The sequence below is a fragment of the Mytilus galloprovincialis genome, chromosome 7 (assembly GCF_965363235.1).
Source record: "Mytilus galloprovincialis chromosome 7, xbMytGall1.hap1.1, whole genome shotgun sequence".
NCBI lineage: Eukaryota > Metazoa > Mollusca > Bivalvia > Mytilida > Mytilidae > Mytilus > Mytilus galloprovincialis.
The window spans coordinates 12,217,987-12,236,174 of record NC_134844.1 but is presented as its reverse complement, the minus strand read 5'-3'; the positions used below and the strand labels follow the sequence as shown (position 1 = coordinate 12,236,174).

General features: G+C 32.8%; 1 protein-coding gene across 1 annotated transcript in view; it reads left to right on the top strand.

Moving 5' to 3' along the window:
* Positions 1-18,188, top strand: part of LOC143084128 (fibroblast growth factor receptor 2-like) — an 81,817-nt gene that overhangs the window by 59,623 nt on the left and 4,006 nt on the right. Inside the window, exons 13-15 of the mRNA XM_076260536.1 lie at positions 6,216-6,286; positions 9,228-9,383; positions 13,316-13,436. Of these exons, the coding sequence (XP_076116651.1) occupies positions 6,216-6,286; positions 9,228-9,383; positions 13,316-13,436 (348 nt within the window). The remainder of the gene's footprint in view (positions 1-6,215; positions 6,287-9,227; positions 9,384-13,315; positions 13,437-18,188) is intronic.

The window sequence follows — 18,188 nt, the reverse complement described above, 5'->3', positions numbered from 1 at the left end:
AAAAAAGTGGGTCTTGCCACGAAGAATAAAAAGTTACGTAACCCTGAAGTCAAAACATTTTTTTTTCACTTTCTGTTTGCTGTTTTTACTGGGCCGCACCACTTCCAGTAAACATGATATCCTTCCACTTTCCTGGATTGATATCCCCAATAAGACGCAAGATTTTTTTTAAAATCTATATATATGTTTCAATTCAGCATAAACCTATAATCAAACAGAAAAAAATTGTAATACAAGACTGGTACCATAACCGACTATCATATAAAAACCGCAATGTATGAACGTTACACAATTAGAGATGAACGTTTGACAAATGCACGTTATCTGATATACACAATTATACACGATTGACGAACGCACGATACACGGTTAAGAATGAATGATTGATACACGCACGATACACGCACGATACACGGTTAAGAATGAATGATTGATGAGCGCACGATACACGCACGATACACGCACGATACACGATTAAGAATACACGATGCACGCACGTTACACGGAAAATACACGGAATGATGAATGATGAATGCACGATTGGTACACGCACGATACACGCACGATGCACGCACGCAACACGCACGATACACGATGAACGCACGGAATAATGGTCAGTTTGAATTTTAGAAGGTCTGTAATTGGTAATTTTAAGGAAATTTTGCAATTTTTGGTCATTATCTTGAATATTATTATAGATAAAGACAAACTGTAAACAGCAAAAATGATCAGCAAAGTAAGATCTACAAATAAGTTAATATGACCAAAATTGTCAATTGACTCCTTTAATGACAAATTTTCATAATTTGTTCATCATATTTGCTAACTTTAAAAAATCTTCTCCTCTAAAACTACTCCACCAAATTCAACCAAACTTCAACTGAATAATCAGTAGGGTGTATAAAATTAAGTTTGTGTTTTATTTTCTATTTCGTCAAAAAACATGGCCGTCATGGCTAAAAATAGAACACAGGGTAAAATGCAGTTTTTGGCTCGTATCTCAAAAACTCCAGCATTTAGAGCAAATAAGACAAGAAGTTAAAGTATTTATTAGGTCAAGGTCTACCTGTCCTGAAATTTCTAGCCGAATTGGGTAACTGGTTTTTCAGGTATAATGCCCCTGAATTGATGATTTTAAAGAAATTTTGCAGTTTTTGGTTATTATCTTGAATATTATTATAGATACAGATAAACTGTTAATAGCAAAAATGTTAAGCAAAGTAAGATCTACAAATAAGTCAATTTGACCAAAATTGTCAATTGACCCCTTAAGGAGTTATTGCCCTTTAAAGACTTTTTTCACAATTTGTTCATCATGTTGACTTACTTTAAAAAATCTTCTCCTTTGAAACTGCTGTATCAATTTCAGCCAAACTTAGGCTAAATGAGTTTCAGAGTATCTAGTATAAATTTTATATTTTATTTCCTTGTATGTCAAGAAACATAGCTCCTATGGCTAAAATAGAACATAGGAGAAAATGATTTTTATACGACCGCAAAAATTTTAATTTTTTGGTCGTATATTGCTATCACGTTGGCGTCGTCGTCTGCGTCGTCGTCGTCGTCGTCGTCGTCCGAATACTTCTAGTTTTCGCACTCTAACTTTAGTAACAGTGAATAGAAATCAGTGAAATTTTAACACAAGGTTTATGACCACAAAAGGAAGGTTGGGATTGATTTTGGGAGTTTTGGTCCCAACATTTTAGGAATTAGGGGCCAAAAAGGGCCCAAATAAGCATTTTCTTGGTTTTCACACTATAACTTTAGTTTAAGTGAATAGAAATCTATGAAATTTTGACACAAGGTTTATGACCACAAAAGGAAGGTTGGGATTGATTTTGGGAGTTTTGGTTCCAACAGTTTAGGAATTAAGGGCCAAAAAAGGGCCCAAATAAGCATTATTCTTGGTTTTCGCACAATAACTTAAGTATAAGTAAATAGAAATCAATGAAATTTTAACACAAGGTTTATGACCACAAAAGGAAGGTTGGGATTGATTTTTGGAGTTGAGGTCACAACAGTTTAGGAATTAAGGGCCAAAAAGGGGCCCAAATAAGCATTAGGCCCAAGACCACAATTAATGACCCCGCTTTTCGTTGTCCACGAATATAGTTCCTTTTAATTAGAGTGTATTTTTCTTTAATTTTTTTTCTTTCCCTTCCTCACTCATTTCTTCGATTTTTTTTGGTGGAAATGAAAGAAGAGAGATGAAATAAATTTTTGGATGTTGTATTTTAACTTATTTTGATTTGGAATGAGTGATTAGGCCAAGTGCAAAAAGGTAATATTTACAGTTTTCGGAACATCTCTTGACTTGTCAATAGGGGTATGGATGTGTATTGGCTAAATTTGTAAAAGTGATTGCTACAATCTTTCTGAATTTTGGATATATATTTGGACTAGGACTATACATTACACACACAAAAAATTGGACAAAAGTGCATGGTGCAATTTTTTTAATGATGCAAAAGGTTATAAAGAACTGATAGAGGAATTAATTGTGGTCTGTGGCCATTATTTTTGGTTTTTGCACCATAACTTTAGTATAAGCATGGAAGTATTATATTGACAGGAACTACAACGATTTATTAGCACTTATTTATAACCCGGGGAGGTCTGTAGAAAAGATATGGAAACTGACTAATTAGTATGTTATCGTTAATAGCCCTTTGTGACCATGTGCGATGCCGCCGTCCTAAACTGACCAGACATACTTCTTATCATCACGTGGTTTTTATTGCGAAAGGTTATCTCTAATACCTGGTGGAAAACCCCTTTGTTTATTTCAATCTCGTCTGTGGTCTTTCAGAATTATTCAATTTTTCAAAACAAATCGACTGATGTACAAAACAAGAAAATCGGACGAGAACTTTGAATACTACATCGTTTTGAAGTGGTGAGTGACAATATTTCATTAGTTTGTGGGTTAAGTTTAAATCGTAATTAAGGTGTGTTCCGGTTACCGCCGGTTAAAAATAAATATATTTGATAATAAAAAAAACAGTGAAGTTTCGAGTAATCTATATAGTTAAGGTACTGGATAATCCTGGAAAGTCGAAATTTCCAGTTTAAAATACGAAAATAATCGAACAAGTACCAACATCAACAAAATACAGCAGAAGAAAACAGAGATCTCACTTCGTTGTGTAGCTATTTATATAATGTTGGTTAATATCTTTTTAATTGTGAATATAAAAACTTCATGTCTACCCGCAATTGAAAGACTTTTCCGATCATATAAAGCCATGGTCAGTATTTTATCATTTGAACATGTATGACTATGCCAATATATATACTAGCCAAGATTTAAAAAAAGTCTTATGACCCGAGTATTGTTTTCTCACAAGGACAAATCTTAAAGTTATCAACTTCTACTGTAAATCTAATACTTTATGTATGCACTTAAAAAACAAGGTTTAATGTCTATATCAAAAACGTAAACTGAAACTGGTTTACAGTGCACTTAACATATACATGTCCATGAAATCAGAATTCAGTGATGTATATTTGGCAGTCAGGATATTTCATAATTATATACGTAAAGCCTTATTTAACATGGTGTTATACCAACCCTGGATTTGGAGTAAGTCTTATAATTGCTCTATAATCAAATTGTCTTTTTTTAAATCTTTATTAAATCGGCTCAATTTTCAATATGTACAGTCCCGAATATGAATGAAATACATGCCACTGGACGTAAGACAAACAACTTTCAATCACAACTTTTGCTGTTTCCTAAGAATTTATCACAACTTTCGATTTCTTCGTTTATTTCCGTAATCCCGAAATCAACCGAGAATGACAATATTGTAGGGCACCACATGCTGCTATGTAAATAACGTGCCATGTTTCAAGCTAATTAACATGTCATTAAATTCGGCGCGGCATCGCAGATGAAACGTTTGAAGTCGGGTCGTAGTAGTTCCTGTCAATATAATACTTCCATGGTATAAGTAAATAGAAATCTATGAAATTTAAACACAAGGTTTATGACCATAAAAGGAAGGTTGGGTTTGATTTTGGGAGTTTTGGTCCTAACAGTTTAGGAATAAGGGGCCCAAAGGGTCCAAAATTGAACTTTTTTTTTTGTGTGATTTCTTCAAAAATTGAATAATTGGGGTTCTTTGATATGCCGAATCTAACTATGTATGTAGATTCTTAATTTTTGGTCCCGTTTTCAAATTGGTCTACATTAAGGTCCAAAGGGTCCAAAATTAAACTTAGTTTGATTTTAACAAAAATTGAATCCTTGGGGTTCTTTGATATGCTGAATTTAAAAATGTACTTAGATTTTTAATTATTGGCCTAGTTTTCAAGTTGGTCCAAATGGGGGTCCAAAATTAAACTTTGTTTGATTTCATCAAAAATTGAATAAATGGGTTCTTTGATATGCCAAATCTAACTGTATATGTAGATTCTTAATTTTTGGTCCAGTTTTCAATTTGGTCTACATTAAGGTCCAAAGCGTCCAAAATTAAACTAAGTTTGATTTTAACAAAAACTAAATTCTTGGGCTTATTTGATATGCTTTATCTAAATATGTACTTTGATTTTTGATTATGGGCCCAGTTTTCAAGTTGGTCCAAATCAGTATTCCATATCAAGTATTGTGCAATAGCAAGAAATTTTCAATTGCACAGTATTGCACAATAGCAAGAAATATCTAATTGCACAATATTGTGCAATAGCAATTAATTTTCAATTGGAGTTATCTTTCTTTGTATAGAATAGTAGTTGATAATATATGTTGGAAATTTGCCAGACATGACTATGATGTCATTTTCTATTTTTATTTGCCAATAACTTTATGTAAATAACTTAATTGGAAATTTGCCAATATAAAATGTTGCTGATGAAGCTTTTTTTCCTTATCTTATCTAAAATGTTTTTAGATAATGTATGTTGGACATTTGCCAGACATAACTATGATGTCATTTTCTATTTTTATTTGCCAATAACTTTATGTAAATAACTTCATTGGAAATTTGCCAATATAAAATGTTGCTGATGAAGTTTTTTTTATTGTTTTATACAATAAACAATGTATATTCACTTTTACTACCAACCAATCTTTACCATTCAGTGATAACAAGCACTTTATTTTACATTTTAATATTTTATGATGTATTTAAAAGAGTAGTTATTGTTGCAAACTCCATTAGAAATATGAATTGATATCAGTTTTGGAAAAAGGGAAACAGGGATGGGGAAAAAAAAGGAGGGGGTAAATTTTTCTCATTTCAGATTTCATAAATAAAAAGAAAATTTCTTCAAACATTTTTTTGAGAGGATTAATATTCAACAGCATAGTGAATTGCTCAAAGGCAAAAAAAAAAAAGTTCATTAGACCACATTCATTCTGTGTCAGAAACCTATGCTGTGTCAACTATTTAATTTTAGATTTAAAAAGTTTGAAGAAGAAATCTTTAATTGATTTGTAAAATCTTGACATTTGTTTTGTGTGAAAAAAACCATGTAATGTCAAAACTTTGATCACAATCCAAATTCAGAGCTGTATCACGCTTGAATGTTTTGTCCATACTTGCCCCAACTGTTCAGGGTTCGACCTCTGCGGTCGTATAAAGCTGCGCCCTGCGGAGCACCTGTTTTTTTTTGCTTTTGAAGAAAATAGGACGATTCAAAGAACATTTAAATAAATTGAAAAGCCAAAATAATCATTGATGAGAGATTTAACCAAAAAAATTAAGGTGAGCGATTCAAGCTCTTGAGAGCCTCTTTTTATTTATGAAAGTCTGTATTAAAATTCATCTCATGTATATGATAATGTTTCTTTATTGTAGGGATAAATTAACAAAGCTTCACGTTATTTGTTTCTAAAATTAAAATGCGGGCAATGAAGGTTTCTTTTTCATCTATCATCAATTGAACTTTAAAATATAAATTTCCAAATCAGCAACAAAAAACTATCAGACGAATATAATTTTGAAGTAAAATATAATTTTGAAGTAAATTATAGATTGCATTTTTATCGAGGAAAATAATGACCTCACACAGGTTATTATTTTATGCCTTTGAGCATATTTCATTGAAACATGGTATCGTCAGGGTTGATTCTGAAAAAGAATGACCTGTCGTTCTGAAAGAAAATAACTCCATATAGGTATATAAAACCTAAACATGCATATATACTTTGGCCATTGGATTTTAAGCAGCCATCATGCAATAAGTATTAATGGATAATGTTTATATTGCAGGGTCGACTACCTGTGAAATGGATGGCTCCAGAGGCATTATTTGACAGAAAATATACTTCCAAGAGTGATGTGTAAGTTAATTATTCAAGTTGTTGTTTTCACTTCTACATGTTAAATGTTATCTTCAGAAAGATATAAAGTCAGGGGCGGATCCAGCCAATTTAAAAATGGGGGTTCCCAACCCAGGACAAAGGGGGTGTTCCAACTATTTGTCCCCATTCAAATGCATTGATCTGCCAAAAAAAGGGGGGTTTCAACCCCCGAAACCCCCCTCTGGATCCTCCAATGTAAAGTTGATTGTTTTAAAAACATTAACAAAGAACAAAAAATTTGTTTTTTGGTGTTTAAATGCCACATTATAAGTACTGCTTTTGGAAAATTTAGTTGCTGCCATTTTTATAGCTCACCAGCTTTTGGCCCCATGTGAGCTTATGCCATCACTTGGCGTCTGTGGTCTTCTGTCTAGATTCATATTTCAAAAATCTTATCCTCTGAAACTACTAGGCCAATATATCTTCAATCTTTATATAAATGTTTCTTAAGGTATCTAGTTTATAAAAGGTGTCAAATGCCTATTCTGGCATATTTCTCAAAAACTAAAGCTTTTACTTAGCAAATCTGACATGGCGTAAAATTGTTCAATTCGTCAAGATTTATCAGCCCTGAAATTTTCAGACAATTTTTAATAACCCATTGTTGGGCTGCTGCCACGGAATTTTTGCAGTTTTCATACAACTGCAAAAATTGTGAATTTTTTGGTTGTATATAGGTATCATGTTGGCCTCAGCGTTTTTGACCACAAAAGGAAGGTCGAGATTGATTTTGAGAGTTTTAGTCCCTACAGTTTAGGAATTAGAGGCCAAAATAAGCATTTTTCTTGTTTTTTGCTCAATAACTTTAGTATAATTAAATGGAAATCTATGAAATTTTAACACAAGGTTTATGACCACAAAAGGAAGATTTGAATTGATTTTGGGAGTTTTGGTCCTTATCAATTCGGGGCCAAAAGGGTCCAAAATTAAACGTTGTTTGATTTCATCAAAAAATGAATTATTTGGGGTTCTCTGATATGCTAAATCTAACCGTATATTCAGATTCTTTATTTTTGGTCCTGTTTTCAAATGGAAAAATTGCTGAATTTTTCATTCCCGTTCTCTAGTTTAGGAGGGGCCTCAGTGGCCGAGTGGTCTAAGTAGTTACTACTGTAATCACTAGCCAGTCAACACTGAGGTTGTGAGTTCGAACCCCGCTTGTGCGGGTGCACTCGACTCCAATCTAAATTGACTAGCATTGTCAGTTTTCCTATCACAGGTCGGTGGTTTTCTCCTGGCACTCCGGCTCCCTCCACCAATAAAAATTGGCCCAAAAGCAGTGCTTAAAAGTGGCGTTAAAACACCAAAAATCAAATCAAATCTAGTTTAGGTTGCCTCAACCAAATGTTATGAAACTTATTCACAATGCTTATTACCACAAAACACAGATCAAGTTTGAGTTTTGGTAGTGTCACTTTTACTGTTCTAGAGTTATGCCCCTTTACAAATGGAAAAAATACTAGTTTTCATTTCCATTCCCTAACTAAAGTTAGCCTCAACCAAATGTTATGAAACTTATACACAATGCTTAATACCACAAAATACAGATCAAGTTTGAATTTTGGTGGTGTCACTTTTACTGTTCTAAAGTTATGCCCCTTTACAAATGGAATAATTGCTGAATTTTTTGTTTCCGTTCTCTACCTTCAGTTTGCCTCAACGAAATGTTATAAAACTTATAAACAATACATATAACCACAAAACTCAGATCAAGTACAAATTTGAGTAGCGTCACTTTTACTGTTCTTCAGTTATGTCCCTTTCAAGGTTACCGCTGGCGTTCACCATTTTCGCATTTTGCAAAAAAATAAAAATTGTGGCGATTAAAATTCATCATTTGCGAAAGAATTTGGCGAAAGAAATATATATAATGATTTGATTTCATCCATTTTATTTATTTTTCGTTTTGGCGACGCACATGTTTCAAGCATATTTTTACGTCTCAACTTTTTCATTTACGATGGTCCGGAAAAGAAAACTGTCGTTATGAAGAAATATATTCAACAGGTTGGAAACAACTCCTCAAATAAGTAACCCTTCAATGTAATGACTATCCCTTAAATCAGGGATCAATTTCAAGTGATAAAAAAAAAAATGTTTTGTTGTAAAAACCACTTTTTAGTACAAAAGGGCACATATTCATATCATTTGAAGAAACTTTTCCCAAAGAACTATACAACTATCTGGTATTATATGGTCAAAACATGTCCAAGAATTTTGTAATATTCCTGGACTTATACATCATGTACATGTATCTTCTTTATTTTAAAAAATAAGTGGACCCCTCTTTAAGAAAAGTTGTTCCAAATATAATGAATTTTTCCCCGCTTAAGTTAAAAAAAAGCTAAATTTTTCTTTTTACTTTTCTACAACAGCAAAATGATCCCTTGTCTGAGGGACAGTCCCTTATTTAAGGGATATCCCACATTTGGAGGGTTGTTCCAAACCTGTTGAAAAGTAAGAAAAGTCTCTGCCTTTAGTCTTTATCCTTCAACTGGAAGGGAAATGTATATCCGATAAACTTTTGAAGATGAATCTTGTGTCCCAGAAGTCAAAATTATGATGTCTATATTGCTATTTTTATAGTATCTTTTAAAAAGTAAATGGGGGGGGGTTAGAAAGAAGGAACATTTTAAACGAAAAATATATTTATGTAAGTTGGCGAAAAAAATAATTGACTCGGGGAAACCCTGCCCTTTATAACTTTATATGATATGCTAGCGGGGGCATCATCTGTGTCCCATAGACATATTCCCCATTTATTTGATTTTGCATATATATATGTACAGGTACGACTCAAATAGACACCAAGTCTGACTTAATAATAGATTATAGAACAAGTTTCCAAATCGACAGCAGATTCTATGCACCTCTAATCAGTGTCCAGTTCTTATATAAATAATTAGGATTTTTTTTTCAGAGTTTTGATATATCATATTGAAGCTGGAAGACATGACTTTCAAAATGACCTAAAAGAAATACTTTATGATTTGTTGTTGACTTGTAGAACAGTGGAAGAAATGAGGTTCACAACAATGCTGGAGAAGTTTTGCAGAATGTGTAACCTAAAGGGAAGGTAAATTCTTTAAAAAATATGGTGAAAATAAATTTTGACCATTACTATCATGACTATTGACAAGACTGTTTCTTTAACCACTTTGTGCTTAACCTTAACATACTGCAGAATGAGGACTGACTTTTCAGGGTTTTTTTTTCACATTGCTGGACTATTGTGTTACAATACATGTACATACATGTAAAACCAGTAAGATATTGTTTTTTTTAAATTGAGAATAGCAGTAAGATTCCTTACCAACATCTTGCTACAACAAGAAATGAAACAACATGAGCAAGCTTAATTAGTGGAATGAAAATGTTATTTCTTTATAATTTTGAAATTCAGACAGACATGATACAATGTATATGTAACACTTCCAAAAGTGTCAATCTCCCCAACAATGCCCAAACGTGTCCTCAAAATCCTAAATGATCCAAACGTGTTCAATTATTATTATTTGCAAAGCGTGTCCGCTTTAAAACACCAGAACATCTCAAAACTTTTAGCAATAATATGTCCTCAGTAAAGGCAATAACTTTTATGGCAATTTAATTTTTGAAAACATGATTAAAGACGTCTGGTTTTGGTTGCAGGATTCTAAAACAGATCAAACGACATCTGGAGGAAATAAAGGTATTCTGTTTGGTAAAGACGAATGCCCAAGACATGGAACATTATCCTGTCTATCCACAGTGAAAGATGATATCAATGACTTCTGCTTTCAAATAGACACCAGATAAGAATAAGAATGGCACAATAAAAATGCGTTTTGCTTGCAGTGGTTTTATTGATTCAGCCATGCTAAGTTGAAGACATATCATGAAACTTATAATGTGTTTTTATGATTTGTGGAATCTTTCTACACCATTTTAATCATGTTAATCATCAACTGCCAACTTTTGACATTTTATTTGCCCTTGAATTTAGAAAAGATTGGACGAACAACCCTTTTATTTTAGATATACACTTGCATATAGTTCCTTTGTAAATCAAAATTTGTAATGATTTACTATTTATGAATTATTTTGAAAAAGTATTTGTACATCAATTGAATCAGTTGATAAGAATTTTGTTTTATATAAGTATCATATGCTTGTGTAAGTTGTTATTCAACGAAATTTGGGTCAACATGTGTATTAATAGATCTAAGTTGATTCCCACACTTTTTTGAAATGGTATAACTCCAATTCTTTCAATTGGCAAGTAAGAGTCAGTATGATTATCAAATGTCATGATTTTCAAATAATTACACTCAAAGGTGTAAGTATTAATTGGAAACAACCCCAGTCTTAATTCACCACAGTTAATATCTCATGACCTGTTGTACCACCATTTATTAAAAAAAAATCTGACAGAGTCTAAAATTGAAATATCAATATATAAATATATCAATATTTGCATCAATATTGTGAAATTCCCTACATTTGGACAATAACACAGAAATTTTATAGTAAGATTGGAAATGAAAAGAGAAAAAATATTAAAAAAAGTATGGTTAGAAGAATATCAGACTAGCTATGAATATGGCTGGATCACAACATTGACAATGCTTTGATTAGCATAAGTTTGTGCAACGCGGTTTGTTAATTTGCAACGCATAATTTAACTCTTGGTTGCTTAATGTCCAGTGGCAAATATGTCATGCATACTTAGAATGAACATAAAAATTGTAATTGATTAGTTTTGTACAGTTAAATTTATCGTTTATTAATTATAAGTGAACTTTTTTTGCACAAATATACCCCAGTGATGCCAAATGTTAAATATCTTAATAATATAGGAGGATATCGCATGGCCTGCTTCCTACATAAATGGTATCTGGGCTATTATCATGATTATATAGTTACTGTCCCATTTTAACAACAACAAAACAAAACTACCGTTCCTTTATTAATATTGATTGGATTTGTAAACAACATATATGTGAATACGAATCAATATTTGATAATGCTCGACAGGTTTAAGTGATTTAAAAATATTGACACGATAAGCATTCATAAACAATGGATGTTTTCACTTCATATAGACACATTTTGGTGTGTTTTTTAAGTGGACAAAATTGGGCATTCACAAAAGGGCTCTTTAGTAACAAATTTAAAATCTGTTGCAGTTCAGTGTCCCCATATGGACCCATTTGGAATACTCTTAACAAGTTTTTATGCCCTTGCTGTAGCAGAGGGGGCATTAAGTTTTACCCTTGTCCGTCTGTACGTCTGCCAAAGTTGGTTTCCGTTCTCTTACTTTAGTTAGTTTCAACCAAATGTGTTGAAGCTTATACACAATGCTTATTACCACAAAACACAATATCTTGCAGTTCACCATTTTATAGGTCGTACCTAGGTCTTATCAATTGTATGATTGTATTAAGACACTGTCTTTTTAGCTCACCTGGCCCATCACTTGGCATCTGTCGTCTTTTACAAAAATCTTCTCCTCTGAAACTACTTGGCCAAGTTTAACCAAACTTGGCCACAATCATCATTGGGGTATCTAGTTTAGAAAATGTGTCCGGTGACCTGGCCAACCATCCAAGATGGCCACCATGGCTAAAAATAGAACATAGGGGTAAAATGTAGATTTTGGCTTATATCTCTGAAACCAAAGCATTTAGAGCAAATCTGACAGGGGTAAAATTGTTTATCAGGTCAAGATCTATCTGCCCTGAAATTTTCAGATGAATCGGACAATCCGTTGTTGGGTTGCTGCCCCTGAATTGGTAATTTTAAGGAAATTTTGCTGTTTTTGGTTATTATCTTGAATATTATTATAGATAGAGATAAACTGTAAACAGCAATAATGTTCAACAAAGACAGATCTACAAATAAGTCAACTTGACCAAAATGGTCAGTTGACCCCTTAAGGAGTTATTGCCCTTTATAGTCAATTTTTAACCATTTTTCGTAAATTTTTGTAATCTTTTACAAAAATCTTCTCCTCTGAAACTACTTAGACAAATTTAACCAAACTTGTCCACAATCATCATAAGGGTATCTCGTTTCAAAAATGTGTTTGATGACCCCACCCGCGAACCAAGATGGCTGACATGGCTAAAAAATAGTACATAGGGTAAAATGCAGTTTTTGGCTCATATCTCTGAAACCAAAGCATTTAGAGCAAATCTTGCAGGATAAAATTGTTCATTAGGTCAAGATCTATCTGCCCTGAAATTTTCAGACCAATCAGGCAACACGTTGTTGGGTTGCTGCCCCTGAATTGGTAATTTTAAGAAAATTTTGCAGCTTTTGGTTATTATCGTGAATATTATTACAGCAATAATGTACTGCAAAGTAAGATCTACAAATAAGTCAACATGACCAAAATTGTCAATTGACCCCTAAAGGAGTTATTGCCCTTTATAGTCATTTTTTTACAATTTTCATAAATTTTGTAAATTTTTGTAATTTTTTACAAAATATTTTCCACTGTAACTACTGGGCCAAGTTCATTATAGATAGAGATAATTGTAAGCAGCAAGAATGTTCAGTAAAGTAAGATCTACAAACACATCACCATCACCAAAACACAATTTTGTCATGAATCCATCTGTGTCCTGTGTTTAATATGCACATAGACCATGGTGAGGGACACAGGCTCTTTAGAGCCTCTATTTATGGTTGTGTAACCAATGAAAGGCAAATATTTCATACAAGAATAGAAGCCAAATATTTCATTGGATTACAGTTTATGTTAAGGAAAATTTTACCCCAAATTGTACCTTGTCCTATAAACATTAAGGAAGATCAAAATCAGTGACAAGAAAAGCATGAACAAAAAACCTCACAAAAATATTTAGCCCTTGACATATTTAAAATCCATGAAATATTGTAACCACCTTAAATAACTGATTAAAACAAGATCGCAATCGATTGACTCGACCTAAATTATCAAATCCTGGTACCCTGTATATGAAAATGATGAAAGGTTAATTTTGAAAATGGTTCTTTTTGTAGTATAGGATTGGTCGAGGAAACCATGATCAAGGATGTACGTGTTGTGGCAGTTCCAGACTTAACTTTCAGAATTTCATCAAATGAAATGCCTGATGTAATACAGATAATGACAGTTGCAGAGGTACTTCTTCATATATAAATAAAGTAAAAAAATTTCAGGCTTGTGTGTCAACAATTAATTTTCATTTCCAATTGTAAAACATATAACTCAAAAACTGTGAAAGTACTTATATTTTCATGGTACATGTGGTATGAGCAAAAGCTACAATACATGTTCATGGATTTTAGTTTTTTGAAAAAAATCAGTGGAGAAATTTTAAGCCATCTGATATAAACCTTCGATATAAATTCTTTAAATATTTGGCAAGAATAGTACACAGGAGAGCACTTACAAGACTAGACTTAAGAAATCTGCATACAGAACTATGTATCAGATATCAGAATGCAATTTTTAGCTCAACTGGCCCAAAGGGCCAAGTGAGCTTTTCTCATCACTTGGCGTCCATCGTCATCGTCGTCCCTTAACTTTTACAAAAATCATCTCCTCTGAAACTACTGGTCCAAATTAAAACAAACTTTGCCTAAATCATCCTTAGGGTATCTAGTTATAAAAAAACTATCCGATGACCCCGCTCATCAACCAAGATGGCCACCATAGCTAAAAATAGAACATGGGTGTAAAATGCAGTTTTTGGCTTATATCTCTGAAACTAAAGCATTTAGAGCAAATCTGACATGGGGTGAATATGTTCATCAGGCCAAGATCTATCTGCCCTGAAATTTTCAGATGCATCAGACAATCCGTTGTTGGGTTGCTGCCTCTGAATTTGTAATTTTAAGGAAATTTTGCAGTTTTTGGTTATTATCTTGAATATTATAATAGATCAGTCAGGGGCATTACTTAAACAAGTAACAATTAAAATTACCTATACAAGTAATGTTGAAAACGAGGCTAATTTAAATATAACTTATATAAGTTATTTTTCTAAATATTATTTTTATAGGTGTTTAAGAATACAGATTTTACTAGCTTTAAATAATTTTCACAGTTATCTGGTTATTTTTCCATTGATATATAAAAACTAATTCTTCAAAAACACTAATTAACTTTCCAACGCACTTATCTTTCATAACGACGCTTCTGGGTCAAAGATTGGTCTCTTGGGACTATTAAATTATCATTTTCCTCTAAAATCTTGAAGGTAGACTGATATAAATAGATTGATACTTGTGAATTAATTAAGACCTGAAGTTATTTATAATTTGTAACCTAATTCAATTATGTGCCTTTAATAGGTAAGTGTAATTGCTATTTTTTTTCAAAAATGTTAAAAATAACTTATTCAAATAATATTTTTGTCATTATTTTCAAAGTAACCCTTTATCTCTATACTCCTCTCAGATCTGATAAATTCTTTATTTTATCATATAAAATGGTGTTTGAAATCATGAAAACTACATTTAGTCTATGTTTCTATTGAAAATTAAAATAACTCTATTAAGTAATTTTATTATTTTTAAAATAAAAAATTACTTATATATTAAGTAATTAAAAAAAATAACTTGTTTAAGTAACGCCCCTGACTGATAGATAGAGATAAACTGTAAACAGCAAAATTGTTCAGCAAAGTCATGAAAGTAAGCTCTACAAATAAGTCAAACATGACAAAAATTGTCAATTCACCCCAAAAAGAGTTATTGCCCTTTAAAGTCATTTTTTCACAATTTTTCGTAAATTTTTATACGACAGCAAAAAAATTTTGTGGTCGTATATATATATATATATATATATTGGTATGACGTCGTCGTCGTCCGAAGACCGATTGGTTTTCGCACTCTAACTTTAGTTTAAGTGAATGGATCTCTATGAAATTTTACCATAAGGTTCAATACCACAAAAGGAAGGTTGGGATTGATTTTGGGGATTATGGTACCAACAGTTAAGGAATTAGGGGCCAAAAATAAGCATTTTTGTAACTCCCTGACATAACTTGTGTGTTAGTGTATGGATCTCTCTTGAAATTGTACCAAAAGGTTCCATATCACAAAGGGAATGTTTGGATTGATTTTGGGGGTAATTGCCTTAAAATTTTAGGAATTAGGGGCTAAAAAAGGGGCAAAAAACAAGCATTTTTCTAGTTTCATGACAATAACTTGTGTGTAAGTGTATGGATCTTTCTGAAATTGTACTACAAGGGTCCATAATACAAAGGGAAAGCTGGAATTGAGTTTGGGGGTAATTGCCCAAAACGTTTAGGAATAAGGGGCCAAAAATGGGCCAAAAATAAGCATTTTTCTAGTTTCCAGACAATAACTTGTGCAAGTGTATGTATCTCTCTGAAATTGTACTGCAAGGTTCCATATCACAAAGGGAATGTTTGGATTGATTTTGGGGGTAATTGCCTCAAAATTTTAGGAATTAGGGGCCAAAAAAGGGGCAAAAAACAAGCATTTTTCTAGTTTCATGACAATAACTTGTGTGTAAGTCTTTGGATCTTTCTGAAATTGTACTACAAGGTTCCATATCACAAAGGGAAAGCTGGAATTGAGTTTGGGGGTAATTGCCCAAATGTTTAAGAATAAGGGGCGAAAAGGGGGCCAAAAATAAGCATTTTCCTAGTTTCCAGACAATAACTTGTGTTCAAGTTATGGATCTCTCTGAAATAATACTGCAAGGTACCATACCACAAAGAGAAGGCTGGGATTGATTTTGGGGGTAATTGCTTCAAAATTTTAGAAATTAGGGGCCAAAAAGGGTAAAAAAACAAGCATTTTTCTAGAGTCAGGACAATAACTTGTGTGTAAGTGTATGGATCTTTATGAAATAGTACTACAAGGTTTCATATCACAAAGGGAAAGCTGGGTTTGAGTTTGGGGGTAATTGCTTTAAATGTTTAGGAATATGGGGCCAAAAAGGGGCCAAAAAAACAAGCATTTTTCTAGTTTCCAGACAATAACTTGTGTTCAGGTGTATAGATCTCTATGAAATTGTACTGCAAGGTACCATACCACAAAGGGAAGGCTGGGATTGAGTTTGGGGGTGATGAATCATAATGGGGTTCACAAAATAAGGGGGGGGGATTTTTTTTTCCTTTTTTTTACTTTAAAATTTTCCATTTTAAATTGGTTATTTCTGATTTATATATAAAAGCAAATGATAATGATATGGTTTGAATAGGTAAATTAAATTTTTTTTAGCTCACCTGGCCTAAAAGGCCATGTGAGCTTTTCTCATCACTTGGCGTCCGTCGTCGTCGTCGTTAACAATTTTTCAAACATCTTCTCCTCTGAAACCACTGAATGGATTTGAATGAAACTTAGCATGATTGTTTCTTAGAGTATCCTGCACAAAGTGTGTGCTTCGATTTTTGATCCGTCAAAAAACATGGCCGCCGTTACTTAAAATAGAACATAGGGGTCAAATGCAGTTTTTGGCTTATATCTCAAAAACGAAAGCATTTAGAGCAAATCTGACATGGGGTAAAAATGTTCATTAGGTCAAGATCTATCAGCCCTGAAATTTTCAGACGAATCAAACAAACCATTGTTGGGTTGCTGCCACTTAATTGGTAATTTTAAGGAAATTTTGCAGTTTTTGGTCATTATCTTGAATATTATTATAGATAAAGATAAACTGTAAACAGCAAAAATGATCAGCAAAGTAAGATCTACAAATAAGTTAATATGACCAAAATTGTCAATTGACCCCTTAAGGGGTTATTGTCCTTTAATGACAATTTTTCACAATTTGTTCATCATATTTGCTAACTTTAAAAAATCTTCTCCTCTGAAACTGTTGAATGGATTTGGATGAAACTTAGCATGATTGTTCCTTAGATTATCCTGCACAAAGTGTGTGCTTCGATTTTTGATCCGTCAAAAAACATGGACGCCGTTACTTAAAATAGAACATAGGGGTCAAATGCAGTTTTTGGCTTATATCTCAAAAACGAAAGCATTTAGAGCAAATCTGACATGAGATAAAAATGTTCATTAGGTCAAGATCTATCAGCCCTGAAATTTTCAGATGAATCAAACAAACCATTGTTGGGTTGCTGCCACTTAATTGGTAATTTTAAGGAAATTTTGCAGTTTTTGGTCATTATCTTGAATATTATTATAGATACAGATAAACTGTTAAGAGCAAAAATGTTAGGCAAAGTAAGATCTACAAATAAGTCAATTTGACCAATATTGTCAATTGACCTCTTAAGGAGTTATTGCCCTTTAAAGACTTTTTTTCACAATTTGTTCATCATGTTGACTTACTTTAAAAAATCTTCTCCTTTGAAACTGCTGTATCAATTTCAGCCAAACTTAGGCTAAATGAGTTTTAGAGTTTCAGAGTATCTAGTATAAATTTTATATTTCATTTCCTTGTATGTCAAGAAACATAGCTCCTATGGCTAAAATAGAACATAGGAGAAAATGATTTTTTTTTTGCTTTTGAAGAAAATAGGACGATTCAAAGAACATTTAAATAAATTGAAAAGCCAAAATAATCATTGATATGAGATTAAACCAAAAAAATTCAGGTGAGCGATTCAGGCTCTTGAGAGCCTCTTGTTTAGTTCTTAGAGCACATTCATTCTGTGTCAGAAACCTATGCTATGTCAAATATTTAATCACAATCCAAATTCAGTGCTGTATCAAGCTTGAATGTTGTGTCCATACTTGCCCCAACTGTTCAGGGTTCGACCTCTGCGGTCGTATCAAGCTGCGCCCAGCGGAGCATTTTATTGTAGTCTTTTACAAAAATCTCCTCTGAAACTACTGTGCCAAATTAAACCAAACTTGGCCTAAATTATGCTTAGGGTATCTTCTTTAAAAAATGTATCTGATGACCACACCCATTGACCAAGATGGCTGCCAT